Genomic DNA, 19,403 nt, shown 5'->3' on the forward strand with positions numbered 1-19,403 from the left:
CAGTGCTCCCTCCTCACCGTCCCTCCAACATCACAGTGCTCCCTCCTCACGGTCCCTCCAACCACTCTGTGCTCGCTCCTCAAGGACCCTCCAACATCACAGTGCTCCCTCCTCACTGTCCCTCCAACATCACAGTAATCCCTCCTCACTGTCCCTCCAACATCACAGTAATCCCTCCTCACTGTCCCTCCAACATCACAGTGCTCCCTCCTCACAGTCCCTCCAACATCACAGTGCTCCCTCCTCACTGTCCCTTCAACATCACAGTACTCCCTCCTCATGGTCCCTCCAACATCACAGTGCTCCCTCCTCACGTCCCTCCAACATCACAGTGCTCCCTCCTCATGGTCCCTCCAACATCACAGTGCTCCCTCCTCACTGTCCCTTCAACAACACAGTGCTCCCTCCTCACGGTCCCTCCAACATCACAGTGCTCCCTCCTCATGGTCCCTCCAACATCACAGTGCTCCCTCCTCACAGTCCCTCCAACATCACAGTAATCCCTCCTCACGGTCCCTCCAACATCACACTGCTCCCTCCGAACGGTCCCTCCAACATCACAGTTCTCCCTCCTCATGGTTCCTCCAACATCACAGTGCTCCCTCCTCACAGTCCCTCCAACATCACAGTAATCCCTCCTCACGGTCCCTCCAACATCACACTGCTCTCTCCGAACGGTCCCTCCAACATCACAGTGCTCCCTCCTCATGGTCCCTCCAACTTCACAGGGCTCCCTCCAACTTCACAGGGCTCCCTCCAAGATCACAGTGCTCCCTCCTCACGGTCGCTCCAACATCACAGTGCTCCCTCCTCAAGGACCCTCCAACATCACAGTTCTCCCTCCTCATGGTCCCTCCAACGTCACAGTGCTCCCTCCTCACTGTCCCTCCATCACAGTGCTTCCTCCTCACTTCCCTCCAACATCACAGTGCTCCCTCCTCACAGTCCCTCCAACATCACAGTAAACCCTCCTCACGGTCCCTCCAACATCACACTGCTCCCTCCTCACGGTCTCTCCAATGTCACAGTGCTCCCTCCTCGAGGTTCCTCCAACATCATAGTGCTGCCTCCTCACAGTAACTCCATCATCATAGTGCTCCCTCCAACCACTCTGTGCTCGCTCCTCAAGGACCCTCCAACATCACAGTTCTCCCTCCTCATGGTCGCTCCCTCCTCTCCGTGCTCCCTCCTCACTGTCCCTCCAACATCACAGTGCTCCCTCCTCAAGGTTCCTCCAACATCACAGTGCTCCCTCCTCACAGTCCCTCCAACATCACAGTGCTCCCTCCTCACCGTCTCTCCAACGTCACCTTGCTCCCTCCTCAAAGTCCCTCCAACATCACAGTTGTCCCTCCTCACTGTCCCTCAAACATCACAGTGCTCCCTCCTCACTTCCCTCCAACATCACAGTGCTCCCTCCTCACGGTCCCTCCAACATCACAGTGCTCCCTCTTCACAGTCCCTCCAACATCACAGTGCTCCCTCCTCATGATCCCTCGAACAACTCTGTGCTCCCTCCTCAAGGACCCTCCAACAAAACAGTGCTCCCTCCTCATTGTCCATTCAACATCACAGTGCTCCCTCCTCACCGTCCCTCCAACATCACAGTTCTCCCTCCTCATGGTCCCTCCAACATCACCGTGCTCCCTCCTCGCTGTCCCTCCAACATTACAGCAATCCCTCCTCACGGTCCCTCCAACATCACACTGCTCCCTCCGAACGGTCCCTCCAACATCACACTGCTCCCTCCTCACGGTCCCTCCAACATCACACTGCTCCCTCCGAACGGTCCCTCCAACATCACAGTGCTCCCTCTGAACGGTCCCTCCAACATCACACTGCTCCCTCCGAACGGTCCCTCCAACATCACAGTGCTCCCTCCTCACTGTCCCTCCAACAAAACAGTGCTCCCTCCTCACTGTCCCCCCAACATCATGGTGCTCCCTCCTCACAGTCCCTCCAAAATCACAGTTCTCCCTCCTCACTGTCCCCCCAACATCATGGTGCTCCCTCCTCACTGTCCCTACAACATCATGGTGCTCCCTCCTCACTGTCCCTCCAACATCACAGTGCTCCCTCCTCAAGGTTCCTCCAACATCACAGTGCTCCCTCCTCACGGTCCCTCCAACATCACAGTAATCCCTCCTCACGGTCCCTCCAACATCACACTGCTCCCTCCGAATGGTCCCTCCAACATCACAGTGCTCCCTCCTCACGATCCCTCCAACGTCACAGTGCTCCCTCCTCACTGTCCCTCCAACATCACAGTGCTCCCTCCTCACGTCCCTCCAACATCACAGTGCTCCCTCCTCACTGTCCCTCCAACGTCACAGTGCTCCCTCCTCACGGTCCCTCCAACATCACAGTGCTCCCTCCTCACGTCCCTCCAACATCACAGTGCTCCCTCCTCACGTCCCTCCAACATCACAGTGCTCCCTCCTCACTGTCCCTCCAACGTCACAGTGCTCCCTCCTCACGGTCCCTCCAACATCACAGTGCTCCCTCCTCACGTCCCTCCAACATCACAGTGCTCCCTCCTCACTGTCCCTCCAACGTCACAGTGCTCCCTCCTCACGGTCCCTCCAACATCACAGTGCTCCCTCCTCACGTCCCTCCAACATCACAGTGCTCCCTCCTCACTGTCCCTCCAACATCACAGTGCTCCCTCCTCACGGTCCCTCCAACATCACAGTGCTCCCTCCTCACTGTCCCTCCAACATCACAGTGCTCCCTCCTCACGTCCCTCAAACATCACAGTGCTCCCTCCTCACTTCCCTCCAACATCACAGTGCTCCCTCCTCACTGTCCCTCCAACATCACAGTGCTCCCTCCTCACGTCCCTCAAACATCACAGTGCTCCCTCCTCACTTCCCTCCAACATCACAGTGCTCCCTCCTCACTGTCCCTCCAACATCACAGTGCTCCCTCCTCACGGTCCCTCCAACATCATAGTGCTCCCTCCTCATGGTCCCTCGAACAACTCTGTGCTCCCTCCTCAAGGACCCTCCAACAAAACAGTGCTCCCTCCTCATGGTCCATTCAACATCACAGTGCTCCCTCCTCACCGTCCCTCCAACATCACAGTTCTCCCTCCTCATGGTCCCTCCAACATCACCGTGCTCCCTCCTCGCTGTCCCTCCAACATTACAGCAATCCCTCCTCACGGTCCCTCCAACATCACACTGCTCCCTCCGAACGGTCCCTCCGACATCACACTGCTCCCTCCGAACGGTCCCTCCAACATCACACTGCTCCCTCCGAACGGTCCCTCCAACATCACAGTGCTCCCTCCTCACAGTCCCTCCAACATCACAGTGCTCCCTCCTCACTGTCTCTCCAACATCACAGTTCTCCCTCCTCACTGTCCCTCCAACATCACAGTGCTCCCTCCTCACTGTCCCTCCAACATCACAGTTCTCCCTCCTCATGGTCCCTCCAACATCACAGTTCTCCCTCCTCATGGTCCCTCCAACATCACAATGCTCCCTTCTCACGGGCCCTCCCACCTTACTGTTGAGAGTCTCTGATTGGGAACCCCTCCAAACCCCTCTCCCCTCGGGACATTCACAAAGCAGCTGGGGGATTGGGAGATGGAGTAACGACGAGACAGAGGGGTAGATGGTGGGGAATATGGGGGAGAGATGGGGGAGAATGTGGAGAATGGAAAGAGTCAGGGGAACATGGGGGGAACATGTGGGGAGATGGGAGGAGATGGAGAAGGAACAGGGAGAGAGGGGGAGAGAATGGAAGAGAGACGGGGACGAGACAGGGAGGAGACTGGGAGGCATGGGGGGAGATGGATAGAAAGGGGGAGAGACGGGAAGAGACGGGAAGAGATGGGAAGAGACGGGAAGGAATGGGGAGAGACGGGGAGGAGATTGGGATGAGACTGGGAGGCATGGGGGGAGATGGATAGCAAGGGGGAGAGATGGGGAGAGGTGGGGGAGGAAAGGGGAGGAAAGGGGAGGAAAGGGGAGGAAAGGGGAGGAAAGGGGAGGAAAGGGGAGGAAAGGGGAGGAAAGGGGAGGAAAGGGGAGGAAAGGGGGAGAGACGGAGGAATGGGGGAGACGGAGGAATGGGGGAGAGACGGAGGAATGGGGAGAGACGGGGAGGAATGGGGGGGAGACGGAGGAATGGGGAGAGACGGGGAGGAATGGGGGGGAGACGGGGAGGAATGGGGGGGAGACGGGGAGGAATGGGGGGGAGACGGAGGAATGGGGGGGAGACGGAGGAATGGGGGGGAGACGGAGGAATGGGGGGAGACGGAGGAATGGGGGAGACGGGGAATGGGGAGAGACGGGGAATGGGGAGAGACGGGGAGGAATGGGGAGAGACGGGGAGGAATGGGGAGAGACGGGGAGGAATGGGGAGAGACGGGGAGAATGGGGAGAGACGGAGGAATGGGGAGAGACGGAGGAATGGAGAAAGATGAGGGAGGAATGGGGGAGAGACGGGGGGAATGGGGAGAGACGGGGGGAATGGGGAGAGACGGGGGGAATGGGGAGAGACGGGGGGAATGGGGAGAGACGGGGGAAATGGGGAGAGACGGGGGAAATGGGGAGAGACGGGGGAAATGGGGAGAGACAGGGGAATGGGGAGAGACGGGGTGGAATGGGGAGAGATGGGGGAATAGGGAGAGACAGGGGAGGAATGGGGGAGAATGGGGAGAGATGGAAGAGATGGGGATGAATGTTGCTTACTTGGATTTGCAGAAGACCTTTGACGAGGTGTTGAACAGGAGGGAGCCCACGGTACTACGGGAAAGATACTATTATGGATGGGCTACCTCTGGTGAAGGGCTTGTCGTGACCACTCTGGGGCAGCTCACTCACCTTCGGACCCCACCGCGCCGGACAGTCAGCTCTCCCGTGGCTCTGAGTAGCCGTTTGCATGAGACAGCGGCCACGCCCCTGTACACCACATCGACAGACGGGCTGAACCGGGTGAGGGTCGCCGGCGGGCCTCGTACCCCGGGGAGACACGGACGTACCCGTCCCAGCTGCTGAAGTCGGCTCCATGCGGACTGGGCGGGTGAGACCCAACGGCCAGGGAGCCGGTTCTGTAACGCCCCGTGTGGAGAGCGAAGGGCGCGACGAGGCACGGAAAACGTCACGGTCACCCACTGCAACCAGGGAAGACCCCGGTTTGTGACGCTCGATCGTCCCACTGGACCCGGACTTCCGAGGTCGAGAGAGTGTCACGGGTTTCGCACCTGACCAACTCTCCCGCACAGGTGTCCTGTCGTCGCCGGAGGTGATGGACAGCCACCAGTGGAATGGATAGGAGACTGGCCGACCGTCAGGAGGCAGGCAGTGGGGATAAAGGGGGCCTTCTCGGCCTGGCTGCCGGTCACTCGTGTTTTTAAATATTTTTATTGAGAGATACGAATGACCAGCCCAATTACGCCCATTAACCCGCTAACCCGTACGTCTTTGGACTGTGGGAAGAAATTGGAGCACCCGGGAGAAACTCAGGCGGCCACGGGGAGGACAAACTCCAAACCGGTGGCGAGAATTGAATCCAGGTCGCTGGCATTGTTATGTTAGGGCGCTCCGCTCCTTCCAGGGGGTTGGGGGGGGGGGCGCGGACAGAAACGGGCCGGTGTTTTGCAGGACGCTGGGACAGTCTGGACGGGCCGAGTGGCCCTGCGGCCAAGGGGGCAGGGCCGGATCTCTTTGCCGTGCCCTTGACTTCATCGGCTCAGCCGCTGTTAAATGGATTAGCCGCCACGGGTATTGATCCTGGGATTAGCAGAGGGGGTCTAATCTCAGACGCTGGCCTTCTCCACGTCCCAGTGCCTGACCAGACCAGGTCCGGCTACAAGCGGGAGCAGGGAGACTGTCCCACTGTGCCTGTTGCCGCAACTCCGCCACCCCTGGGTCCCATCCCTTCCCGTGGCCCTGGCCTCCTCCCTCCCGATGTTCCCAACCCCTTTGGTGACCCAGCACCACCACCTCCAGCAACCCCTCCCATCCAAACTCCCCTCTCCGTCTCTGCGATCTGCTATCCCCCCGGCCCCTGCTTTGGTAAACTCCCTCCAACACCCTGCACCCACGCCACCAGCCCCTACACCCCTCCCTGTCTCCATGAACCCCTCTGGCCACCAAGCTCTCCCCCCCCCACCCCCTGCTGCCGTGAACTCCCTCCCTTCCAGCCCCTGCCTCCCTCCCGGTCTCCGCAAAACCCTGCTCCCCGTCGGCCCTTGTGTCCCTCCTCATTCCTTCTCCTCCTCCTCCTCCTCCTCCTCCTCCTCCCTCCCTCATTTCCCAGAGCCCCTCCCTCTGCCATTGATAATCCCTGACCTCCCTCCTCCACCCTCCCCTCCCCTCCCACTGCCCTGCTCTCTGCCACCGTTTACCTCTCCCAGCGCAGGGCGACTGCACGCAACCCCAATTTGCCTTTGACTCTTGGCAAGATTTGTTCACTCAGAGTCGAAAACACACGGCGTCTCCTTTTCTTATGTTTTATTCAAGGCGTCTCCTGAGTTGGTTTATCAAGCGTTGCCTAGGGTACATAGTCTGGCACCAGACCTACAGACAGTCTAATCAGAGATCATCCCGATTTTCGCAATCCCATTCCTAACTCTGTGGCCTCTATCCCAGGCGGACATCTTAGCTTGTTGATGGTCAGCAGGGCAGCCATTTTACGTGTGGCCACCAGTCAGAAGAGTGGCCATTGCTCACGAGGGTAGCCATGTTGTGTGTGGCCATTGGTCAGAAGGCTGGCCATGTTGCATGTGGTAATGCAATTGGTCAGCAGGACAGCTATGTTGGGTATGATAATTGGTCAACAGGGTGGTCATTTCAGGTGTGGCTACTGGTCAGCCGGGCAACCATTTTGGATGTGGCCAGTGGCGCTCAGAAGGGCAGTGATGGTGATTGTGGCTATTGGTGAGCAGGGTGGCCATGTGGGTGTGGCCACTGGGTCACCAAGGTGGCCATGTTGGGTGTGGCCTCTGGTCACCAAGGTGGCCATGTTGGGTGTCTGGTCACCAGGGTGGCCATATTGGGTGTGGCCACTGGGTCACCAGGGTGGCCATGTTGGATATGGCCACCGGTCAAAAAGGGAAGCATGTTGGGTGCGGCCACCAACAACGACAGAGGCCACCTTGGAATGGGAGCAGGAGCGAAGACGACATTGAAACTCTCCTGCACTAAGGCTGGCCAAGCTGGTGACACCCTCCCCTCACCCCACGAAGGGGTCGGGACAGGGGTGGAAGGGTGGAGGTTGGGGGTGGAGGGAGGGGGAGAGAAGAGGAAGGAACCCAAAAGCTCCTCCCCACTCTCTCTCACCCCTCCCCAAGAGGGCGATGGCATAATCGTGACTCAACTGAAGGAAGACGATGCTAACGGCTGGGGGCCCTGCCTCACGGTGTCTGTCCAGCCTCGGAGGGGCGGGCGGGTGGAGATGGGGAGGGAAGTGGGGGGAGAAGCACGTCTATTTATCCGCCACTTTCTCCTCAGCCGGCGCCGGCTCGGTCTGCACCTGGCCGGACGAGAACGCGCTGCTGACAGCCTTGGCGGCAGCACACACCGTCTCCAGCAGACCCTTCTCCAGCAGGTATCCCTCCGTATCCGCCTCCGGTTCCGGCTGCCCGACCGCGGCCAGGGACGAGACGCTCAGGTAACGCAGTCCGATTAGCACGCCCAGCTGGCGGAGCGGAACGGTGGAGGTGGGGGCAGAGAGACAGAAAACAGGCTCAGATAAGGTCAGTGCCAACCGCGTAACCCGCCGTCCCCCGTTGACAGGAAAGGAGGTCCGCCTAAACCACGGAGGTGAGGGTGGGGGTCTGGATTAACTGAGAGGGTGGGCCAAGGAATGGAGAATGATCTTCAGTTTGGATAAGACCCAAAGACAGAGGAGCAGAATTAGGCCATTCAGCCCATTGAGTCCGTTCTGCCAATCGATCATGGCTGATTTATTATCCCTCTGCCTTTGACACCCTGGCTAATCAAGAACCTATCAACCTCCGCTTTAAATATACCCTGTGGCGTCGCCTCCACAGCTGCCTGTGGCAGTGAATTCCACAGAATCGCTAAAGAAATTCCTCCTCATCGTCCCTCTTTTCTGAGGCTGTGGCCTCTGGTCATTGACTCCCCCGCAAAAAGAAACATCCTCTGTGCGCCCACTCCATCTGGGCCTTCCAATGGTATCAGATGGGCCAAGGGTCCTCTGCCTGCGATGTCCAAGAAGCTTTCTAAACGGGTGAGTCTTTTGGGTAAGAGGCGAGAGGGAAAGAGTGAGGCCCCGTGAGGGGTGGTGGGCTTCCTATCAGAGGAAGTAGGGAGACTGGCATCTCTACTTTAGAGTAATGTCTAAGTAAACTCCGTTTAAGGAGAATGGGGATGCCATGAAAGACTTGCATTAACTTCTACAGATGCATCCTGGTGCGAGGTCCCCAATGCACAGGAGCACAGGGCGCAGCAGAGAGGGGCCAGTTTCGGGATCTCCCCACCGCCGAGGAACGTCTCCCATCCTCTTCTCAATGCCGCCATCAGGCAGGAGATACGAGAGCCTGAAGACTCTCACCTCAAGGTTCAGCAACAACTTCTCAGGTTCTGGAATCCAACCCAATGAAGGGTCTTGGCCCAGACCGTCTTCTCTGTAAGTGCTATCGGACCTGCTGAGTTCCTCCAGCATTTTGTGTGTGCTCTGGATTTCCAGCATTTGCAGGATCTCTTGTCTTTATGAAATGCTCTCACACGATCTTGGAGTGTATCTCCTGCAACTTCGGTTAACGTCGTGAAGTTATTTTTGCATTGTGCTAATTTAAGACTATGTTAGTTAACTTATTACCAGTGACGATAAACTTGAAAGTTCAGCTCGACTGGTCCCAGCCAGGATGTGAAAACCAATGTCAATTCTTCCAACAGCCGTGCTGCGCGGCACATCACAAAACAACCTCAACACGAGGAGGCCTGGAAATCCCGAGGAACACACGCAAAGTTCGGGAGGAACTCAGCAGGCCAGGCAGCATCTATGGAGGTGAATAAGCTGCCGGCGTTTCGGGTCGAGACCCTTCCTCAGGACCGGAAAGGAAGAGGAGGTCAGAGTGAGAAGGCGGGGGGAGGGGAGGAAGAAGTACAGGGTGGTAGCTGATGGGTGGAACCGGGAGAGGGGAAGGGGGTGAATTAAGGAGCTGGGAAGTTGATAGGTGAAAGAGATAAAGGGCCGGAGAAGGGTGAGACAGTAGGACCTGCCACAAGCAGCTGCGGAGGCCAAGTCTTTGGGTGTATTTAAGACGGAGGTTGATAGGTTCTCGATTGGTGAGGGCATGAGGGGATACGGGGAGAAGGCAGGAGATTGGGGCTGAGAGGGAGAATTGGATCAGCCATGATGAAATGGCAGAGCAGACTCGATGGGCCAAATGGCCTAATTCTGCTCCTATATCTTATGGTCTTGTGGACAGAAGACCGTGGAAGTGGGGGAGGGGGAAGGAGCACCAGGGGGCGGCAATGGGCAGGTAAGGAGATCAGGTGAGACGGGGGGGAAAGGGGATGGGGAATAGAGAGGGGGGGTAGGCATTGCCGGAATATGGAGAAACCAACGTTCATGCCATCAGGTTGAAGGTGACCCGGACAGAATATGAGGTGTTGTTCCTCCATCTGCTCAACGCGGCAGTAGAGGAGGCCACGGACACGTTGGAATGGGAATGGGAAGTGGAATGAAAATGGGTGACCACTGGGAGATCCCGCTTTCTCTGGCGGACGGAGAGTAGACGCCCGGCAGGGCAGTCTCCCAATCTACGCCGGGTCTCACCGATATACAGGAGGCCACACCAGGAGCACCGGGCACAGTAGATGACTCCAACAGACTCACAGGTGAAGTGTCTCCTCACCTGGAAGGACTGTTTGGGCCCTGAACAGGGCTGAGGGAGGAAGTGTAGCACTTGTTCCGGATGCAAGGCTCAGTGCCAGGAGGGCGATCGGTGGGGAGGGATGAATGGACAAGGGAGTCGCGTAGGGAGCGATCCCCGCGGAAAGCGGGAAGTGGGGGTGAGGGGAGAAAGATGTGCTTGAAAGACGCCACGCACGTCTGCCCTCGCCCCGTCCTCCCGCCGCCCCACCAGGGATAGGGTTCCCCTTGTCCTCGCCCACCACCCCACCAGCCTCCGCGTCCCACACATAATCCTCCGCCACCTCCAACTGGATCCCACCACCAAGCACATCTTTCCCTCCCTCCCCACCCGACTCCCCTACTAACCACAGGGCTCGCTCCCTACGCGACCCCCTTGTCCTGTTATTGTGTGAGGAGAGGTTGAGCGAGCTGGGGCTTTTCTCATTGAGAGGTGACCTGATGGAGGTGTACAAGATGATGAGAGGCACAGATCGAGTGGACAGCCAAAGACTTTTCCCCAGGGTTGAAATGGCTCATACGACAGGGCCTCACTTAAAGGCAATTGGGGGGGGGGATGTATAAGCGGGGGTGTCAGAGGTAAGTTTTTCACAAAGAGAGCGGCAGGGGTGTGGAACGCTCTGCCAGGGGTGGTGGTAGAGGCAGGGCATTTAAGAGCATCTTAGGAGACTCTAATTTAAGAGAATTAGGGACATTTAAGAGACTCGTAGGAAGTAGAAAATGGAGGATTATGTAGGAGAGAGGGGCTAGATTGAACTTGGAGTAGGTTAAAAGGTCAGCACAGCATTGTGGGCAGAATGGCCTGTAGTGACCTATGTTCTACCTCAGTAATGATCTAATCTATCTGAACAGGCTGCAAGGACGGGGGTGCAGTGCTAGCTGGAGCACGTCTGGCGCCTCTTTAAGAAAAAAAGCCAAAATAAGCAAGCTAATTAATTAGGTGCCGCCCAGGGTGATTTGAGTATCTCAGAAACTGCTGATCTGCTGGGATTTTTACACACAACAGACACTGGAGCTTACAAAGAATGATGCCAAAAACAAAAAAAAATCCAACGTTTTCGCTCACAGATGTTTTTTTTCTTTTTGGCACCATTCTTTGTAAACTCCAGAGTCTGTCTTGCGTAAAAATCCCAGGAGATCAGCAGTTTCTGAGATACACAAATCACCCTGGGCGGAACCTCATTAATTAGCTTGCTTATTTCGGCTTTTTTCTGGAAGAGGTGCCGGACGCACTCCAGCTAGCGCTGCGCCCCTTGTGCAAGGCGAGCTTTTCACTGTATCTCAGCACATGGGACAATAACATGAGTGTAAGTTGAGGGAGGCACGTTCCGAGGTCCCGTTTGGGCTCTCCAGGCGGGTTTCAGGACCCGAGGGCGATGGGGGAAAGAACCTCGAGGTGAGGGTCTTCAGGCTCCTGTACCTCCTGCCAGTCAGTAGCATCGAGGAGAGGGTACGGCCTGGGTGGTGGGGGTCTGCGGTGGTGGATGTTACCTTCCTGAGACATCGCCCCTTGCGGATGCCCCCCCCCGGTCCATCCGCCCTCCGTAGCTCCTTGCGTTCCCGTGCACTGGAGATCTCCACGCCGGGCTGAGATGCAACCGGTCCGAATCTTCTCCTAGGCACATCTGTCGGGGTCAGTCATTCTTCGACAGAATGCCCAGTCTTCCTGAAGCTCGAATGGTGCGCCCTCCTCGTGGTTACGCCCTCGCGTTGTCGGGATCTCATAAGAACGCAAGAAACAGAAGCAGGAGTCGGCCATCTGGCCCGTCGAGCCTGCTCTGTCATTCAATAAGATCATGGCTGATCTGAGCAGGGACTCATCTCTACCTACCTGCCTTTTCCCCACAATCCTTAATTCCCCTACTACGCAAAAATCTATCCAACACTGTCTTAAATATATTTACTGAGGCAGCCTCCACTGCTTCATTGGGCAGAGAATTCCACAGATTTACCACTCTCTGGGAAAAGCAGTTCCTCCTCATCTCCGTCCTAAATCTACTCCCCTGAATCTCGAGGCTGCGTCCCCTAGTTCTAGTCTCACATACCAGTGGAAACGACTTTCCTGCCTCTATCTTACCTATCCCCTTTCATGATTTTATTATAGGTATCCGTTAGTCTCGTGAGACCATGGATTTGCGCCTTGGAAGGTTTCCAGGGTGCAGGCCTGGGCAAGGTTGTATGGAAGACCAGCAGTTGCCCATGCTGCAAGTCTCCCCTCTCCACGCCACCGATGTTGTCCAAGGCAAGGGCACTAGGGCCGACACAGCTTGGCACCAGTGTCGTCACAGAGCAATGTGGGGTTAAGTGCCTTGCTCAAGGACACAACACGCTGCCTCAGCCAAGGCTCGAACTCGCGACCTTCAGATCACTAGACCGACGCCTTAACCACTTGGCCACGCACCAACACATGATTTTATATGTTTCTATAAGCTCTCAGTATCACCCACCTGCCCCCAACCGGCCAGTCACCCTCTTGGACCGCCGTCCACCTGGCGACGGAGCCCTGGCCGGCCAGATCCCCTCGGTCCCCGGGCTCACCTGGACGATGTAGCAGAGGAGGACGGCGGTGCCGATGCTGGCCATGGTGCTGGTGTAGTGGTTGAGCAGCGCCTCGCGGCAGCCGCGCTTCCAGATGTTGAGCTCCTCGCTGTTCACGTCATAGCTGAAGTGCGCCGAGCTGTTGGCAAGGTGCAGCTGGATGCAGGGCCGCGGGGAGTCCGGGTTGCAGCAGCTGAACGGTACGCCATCAATCAGGTAGCGGCCGTCCACGTTGCTCCTGACGCGGCTGCGGCGAGACGGGAAAGAGTTTGGGTGTATGTGTGCACGTGTCGACCACAAGACACAGGAGCGGGATGGGCCCATCGAGTCTGCTCCACCATTTCATCATGGCTGATCCATTTTCCCTCTCAGACCCAGTCTCCTGCCTTCTCCCCGTATCCCTTCATTCCTCGATTAATCAGGAATTTATCAACCTCTGCCTTAAATATACCCAATAACCTGGCCTCCACAGCCGCCTGTGGCAGCAAATTCCACAGATTCACCACTCTCCGGCTAAAGAAATTCCTTATATGTGTGTATGATTGTATGTGTGTCTGTGTCTGTTTGTATGTGTGCATGTGAGTGAGTCTGTGACCCTGTGCATGCGTGGTGTGTGTGTCTGTGAGAGTCATTGTGTGTCACTGTGTATGAGGTATGTTTCTGTGTCTGTGTCATTGCGTGTGTGAGCTTCACTGCGTGTGAGTGTGTCACTGTGTATGTCTGAGTGTGTGGTACGTTTCTGTCTGTGTTGGTGTGTGTGTGACTGTGCATGAGTTTCACTGTGTGTATGTCTGACTGTGTGACATGTGACTGCGTGAGTTTCACTGTGTGTGTGACTGTGTGTGAGTTTCACTGTGTGTATGTCTGACTGTGTGACATGTGACTGTGCGTGAGTGTGTGTGTGACTGTGTGAGTTTCACTGTGTGTATGTCTGACTGTGTGACATGTGACTGTGCGTGAGTTTCACCGTGTGTGTGACTGTGTGTGAGTTTCACTGTGTGTATGTCTGACTGTGTGACATGTGACTGTGCGTGAGTTTCACTGTGTGTGTGACTGTGTGTGAGTTTCACTGTGTGTATGTGTGTGTGTGACTTTGTGTTTCACTGTGTGTGTCTGTATGTCACTGTGTGTGAGAGTTTCACTGTGTGTGTGTGTGTGTGACTTTGTGAGTTCCACTGTGTGGGTGTGACTTTGTGAGTTCCACTATGTGTGTGTCTGACTGTATGTGTTGCTATGTTTGTGGTATATTTCTGGATGTGTGTGTATGTGTGTCTGTGTATCATTGTATATGTGTGTGTGAGTTTCACTGTGTATGTCTGTGTGTGGGAGTGTTTGTGTGTGCAAGTCCGAGTGTATTTGTGACTGAGTATGTATGTGCATTACTGTGTGTGTGTGTGTGTGTGTGTGTGTGTGTGTGTGTGATGGCTGTCTGTGTGTATGTTTGTATGTGTGTGTTTGTGTGTCTGTATGAGAGTGTGCTTATCTGTGTGTCTGTCTGCCTGCCTGTATGTCATTGTATGTCACTCTGTAGGTGTGTGTGTGTTTCTGTGTCTGTCCTGTGAGTGTGTGTTTGTGCCTGTATGTATGTGTGTGTCTCTGTGGGGTGTTTCTGTCTGTCTCTGTGAATGTGTTTGTGCCTGTGTTTGTGTGTCTGTGAGTGAGTGTGTATGTGTGTCACTGTGTGCATCATTGTGTGTGTTAATGTGTGTGTGTGTGTGAGTGTGTGTGTGTGTCATGGTGTGTCTCTGTGTTGTGTGTGTTTATCACTGTGTGCAGTGTCTGTACATTTCATTAGAAACAGGCCCTTCAGCCCATCTAGTCCATGCCAAACCATCTAACCTGCCTACTCCCATCGACCTGCACCGGGACCATACCCCTCCACACCCCTCCCATCCAGGTACCTATCCAAACTTCTCTTTGGTGTTGAAATCGAGCTCGCAACCACCACTTGTGCTGTCAGCTCGTTCCACACTCTCATAACCCTCTGAGTGAAGAGGTTTCCCCTCATGTTCTCCTTGAACTTTTCAGCTTTCACCCTTAACCCATGACCTCTGGTTGTAGTTCTAACCAACCTCAGTGGAAAAAGCCTGTCTATACCCCTCATAATTTTATCCTCTATCAAATCTCCTCTCAATCTTCTACATTCTAAAGAATAAAGTCCGTACCTATTCAATCTTTCCTTATAACTCAGGTCCTCCAGACCCGGCAACATCCTTGTAAATTTTCTCTCTATTCTTTCAACCTTATTTACATCTTTCCTGTAGGCAGGTGACCAAAACTGTGCACAATACCCCAAATCTGGCCTCACCAATGTCTTATACAACTTTGACATAACATCCCATCTCCTGTACTCAATACTTTGATTTATGAAGGCCAATGTGCTGAAAACTTTCATTACGACCCTACCTACCAGTGACGCCACTTTCAATGAATTATGGACCTGTATCCCTTTATCCCTCTGTTCTACCACACTCCTCAGTGCCCAACTGTTTATTGTGTAAGACCTGCTCTGGTTGGTCATATCAAAGTGCAACACCTCACACTTGCCTGCATTAAATTCCATCTGACATTTTTCAGCCCATTATTTTCCAGCTGGTCCAGATCCCTCTGCAAGCTCTGATAGTCTTCCTCGCTGTCCACTACACCCCTGATCTTGGTGTCATCTGCAAATTTATTGATCCAGCTAACTATATTATCATCCAGATCATTGATATGACAAACAACAACGGACCCAGCACCGATCCCGGTGCATTCCACTAGTCAGAGGCCTCCAGTCAGAGAGGCAACCATCTACTACCACTCCCTGGCTTCTCCCACAAAGCCAATGTCTAATCCAATTTACTGCCTCACCCTGAATGCCGAGCGACTGAACCTTCTTGACCAGACTCCCATGTGGGACCTTGTCAAATGCCTTGCTGAAGTCCATGCAGACAACATCCACTGCCTTGCCTTCATCAGCTTTCCTGACAACCTCATTGAAAAAACTCCATGCTGACTATCCTTAATCAGTCCCTGTCTATCCAAATACTCATATATCCAGTCCCTGAGAACACCTTCCAATAACTTTCCCACAACTGATGTCTCTCACCAGCCTGTCAATCCCTGGTTTGTGTTTAGAGCCTTTCTTAAACAGCGAAACAACATTGGCTATCCTCCAATCCTCTGGTACCTCTCCTGTCGCTGAGGATGATTTCTCGTGGGCTGTAATGTACTATAGGCAGACACACACACACACACACACACACACACACTCACACTCAGAGACACACACAGACACAGACACACACACACACACTCAGAGACACACACAGACACAGACACACACACACACTCACACTCAGAGACACACACAGACACAGACACACACACACACAGCACCGCGGGGCCGGGATTGAACCCGGGCCCTCGGGTCAATAGAAAATAGACAATAGGTGCAGGAGTAGGCCATTTGGCCCTTCGAGCCAGTACCACCATTCACTGTGATCCTGGCTGATCATCCACAATCAGTTTCCAGTTCCTGCCTTATCCTCATAACCTTTGATTCCGCTGTCTTTAAGAGCTCTATCCATCTCTTTTTTGAAAGCATCCAGAGACTTGGCCTCCACAGCCTTCTGGCGCAGAGCATTCCATACATCCACCACTCTCTGGGTGAAAAAGTTTTTCCTCAACTCCGTTCTAAATGGCCTACCCCTTATTCTTAAACTGTGGCCTTTGGCCCTGGACTCACCCATCAGCGGGAACATGCTTCCTGCCTCCAGCGTGTCCAATCCCTTAATAATCTTATATGTTTCAATAAGATCCCCTCTCAGCCTTCTAAATTCCAGAGTATACAAGCCCAGTCACTCCAATCTTTCGACATATGGCAGTCCCGCCATCCCAGGAATTAACCTTGTGAACCTACGCTGCACTCCCTCAATAGCAAGAATGTCCTTCCTCAAATTTGGAGACCAAAACTGCACACAGTACTCCAGGTGTGGTCTCACCAGGGCCCTGTACAGCTGCAGAAGGACCCCTTTTGCTCTTATACTCAATTCCCCGTGTTATGAAGGCCAGCATGCCATTAGCTTTCTTCACTGCCTGCTGTACTTGCATGCTTGCTTTCAGTGACTGATGCACAAGAACACCTAGATCTCGTTGTGCTTCTCCTTTTCCTAACTTGACTCCATTCAGATAATAATCTGCCTTCCCGTTCTTACCACCAAAGTGGATAACCTCACATTTATCCACATTAAACTGCATCTGCCATGCGTCTGCCCACTCGCCCAGCCTGTCCAAGTCACCCTGCATTCTCATAACATCCTCCTCACATTTCATACTGCCACCCAGCTTTGTGTCATCGGCAAATTTGCTAAAGTTACTTTTAATTCGACCTCGGGCGCTCCCCCACTCGCCGCCCACCCGCTCGGGTACCTACTCTCTGACCTCTCTGCTGCTGAAGTCAAGGTAGCGATTGCTGACCCACTGCACCTCGAACCAGTCCCGGTAGCCGCTGTTGCCGCAGCAGCGGAACTCCATCTGCAGTAGGTCCACGGTCCGCTTTCGGAAGCACCTGCCCGGCGTGTCCGTGTCCTTGTAGAACCGGATGCTGTCGCGGAGGCCGGCCCTCAGCGAGGCGTCCAGGCTGCCCCGCATGAGGTAGCTGAGGAGCGAGGAGGCGAGCAGGAGGCAGGACAGGAGGGAAGAGAGGAACAGGTAGGGGCCCGCCAGCGACTTCCAGCGAGGAAGGCGCTCGGGGTCCATGGAGTCCCGGCAGAGCTTGGCGCCGGCCAGGTTGGACAGGGCGGAGAGGGCGCCGGCCGCGATGAGGGCGTGGGGGACCAGGTGGACATCCGCGTTGTCCATCGCCTCGCCGTGCCTCCTCAGCTCGCACTTCAGGTAGACGCCCAGGCCGAAGGTGGCGACGCCGGCCAGCGCGCAGAACCCGCTCAGCGCCCAGAGCGTCTGGGCTAACTGCACCCGCTTCTGGAAGGTGAACCTCACCCCGAGGAGCGCCATGCCCGACCGGCTGAGGGGAGGGGAGGCGAGGCGCTGACGGGGGTGGGGGTGGTGGGCGACGGGGGATCAGGGGTAGGCGGGAGCGGGGCTGACAGTCCGTCCGTCCATCGCGCCTGTCCCGGAGTGGCTGGGAAGGAGGAGGGCGGAGGTGTGTCTGGGGGTGGGCGTGCATGGTTTCAGCGTAATCTCAGGAAGTCAGGGAGCGGAGGGGAGGGGAGAGGCAGGGAGGGAAAGGGTCGGAGGGGTAGAGGAGGGCGAGGAGGGGGAGAGCATGGGGAGGGGGATGAGGGGTACAGGAGGGGAAGAGAGGGGAGGGGCGCGAGGAAGGGAGGAGGAGGAAGGACAGAGGTGGGGAGGGGAGAAGAAAGGACAGAGGACTGAGGAAGGGAAGGGTGGGATGGGAGGGGAGTGTGAAGAGGGGTCGAGGAGGCAGAGGAGGGGGAGGGAGAAAAGGGGAAGGGGGGGTGGTGTCCGGGTCAATGTCACAGACAGGGATCAGCCGAAATAGGATAAGCGATAAACTCTCTTCTCTCTTCTCCGTGTGTCAGATTATATCAGCGGATTTGGGTGATGGGTGAGAACAGGATCACCCGGCGCTCCCTCCCCCCGCGACTCAGGCACCGGTCGGACCGGACAATTCAGCCTGTCTGCTGAATTCAGATGCGCACCGGACGCTCCCGCAGACGGAAAGAGTTCGTGGGCGCTGAGGTTTAAATACTCAGGGAGAAGTATTGGGGGGAGGGTGTCATACAAAGGGAATTGTCCCTCTTTATGAGACACAGGACCAGTCTTTTACACGCTGGTTGAGCACCCAAACTGATGCGGGCTTTCGTTGATTCTGTAAAGGTTATTATTCTATGATGGATTTATTGAGTAAGCCCAGGAAAAAATGATTCAGGGTTGTATACGGTGACTCATATGCACTTTGATATAACATTTCCTTTGAACGTCGATACCCTGCGTTTCGAGATTAATTATCGTTCAACCCCAGCGAAACAGCGTTCCTCAGGGGGCCAAGGTGCAAAACATGTTGCCGACAGCACACAGCACATATGGTTACGATTTCAGGAAAACATTTAGTCGCAGAGGAATAGAAGAAATTTCGCCCAAGTCCCTGAGCGGCCTTGCTCCTGTTTGTTCGTCCACCGAGCGAGCAGTAGAGGCAGCACCGAGCGATGCCCGAGAAGCCTTGGGTAAAATAACATGAGGCCGCTTTCACCCCGTGGGGTTCTGGGCTCCATGTGGTGAGGGGCAGGGAGATATTGATTATTTGGGAGGTCCCGATCCAGGCAACAATGTCTCTGTCACGCAGGCAGGGGGAGCGCAGAATCCATAAAATCTGAGTCAAGTACCATGGGGACATTTAAGAGTCTCTTAGAGAGGAATATGAATGAAAGAAAAGCGGAGGGGGGGCTCGTTTGGACGGAAAGGTTAGATTAACATCTTTCGAGCCTTCCACCCCTTACAGGGGCATACCTCGGACAGCTACTCACCAGAGTCCTCTGTCCTGAGCCAGTCTTTCAAGATTGATTTTGGAGTAGGTTAAAGGGTCAGCATAACATGATGGGCCGAAGGGCCTGTACTGTAATATTTTGTGTTCTATGTCACTCAAAGTTCAAATTAAATTTATTATCAATGTATAGTACTGTAAAAAGTCTTGGGAACATACAGTGTGTGTAAAAAGTATCCCCATCCCCCAGAAATTTTCATGTTTTATTGTCTTACAACATTGAATCACAGTAGATTTAATTTGCCTTTTTTTGACACTGATCAACAGAAAAAAATCTTTCATGTCAAAGTTAAAACAGATCTGTAGAAAGTGATCTAAATTAATTACAGATATAAGACAAAAAACAGTTGATTGTATAAGTATATATCTCCTTTAATATGCCACACCAAATTATCACTGGTGCAGCCAATTGGTTTAGAAGTCACATAATTAGTTAAATGGAGATCACCGTGTGCAGTCAAGGTGTTTCAATTGATTGTAGTAAAAATACACTGGTATCTGGAAG

At 54.7% G+C, this 19,403-nt stretch overlaps 1 protein-coding gene across 1 annotated transcript; it reads right to left on the reverse strand.

The window, feature by feature from the left end:
- Positions 1–7,437: 7,437 nt before the first annotated feature.
- LOC134339566 (peripherin-2-like) lies at positions 7,438–17,388 on the reverse strand. The gene is made up of 3 exons (XM_063036191.1): positions 16,808–17,388; positions 12,394–12,640; positions 7,438–7,650 (listed from the first exon to the last, which is right to left on the reverse strand). Exons 1-3 carry the CDS (start codon positions 17,386–17,388, stop codon positions 7,438–7,440), a joined length of 1,041 nt encoding a protein of 346 aa, XP_062892261.1.
- Between the last annotated feature and the right edge of the window lie 2,015 nt (positions 17,389–19,403).

Source organism: Mobula hypostoma, chromosome 30, assembly GCF_963921235.1.
Source record: "Mobula hypostoma chromosome 30, sMobHyp1.1, whole genome shotgun sequence".
In the NCBI taxonomy this organism is placed as follows: domain Eukaryota; kingdom Metazoa; phylum Chordata; class Chondrichthyes; order Myliobatiformes; family Myliobatidae; genus Mobula; species Mobula hypostoma.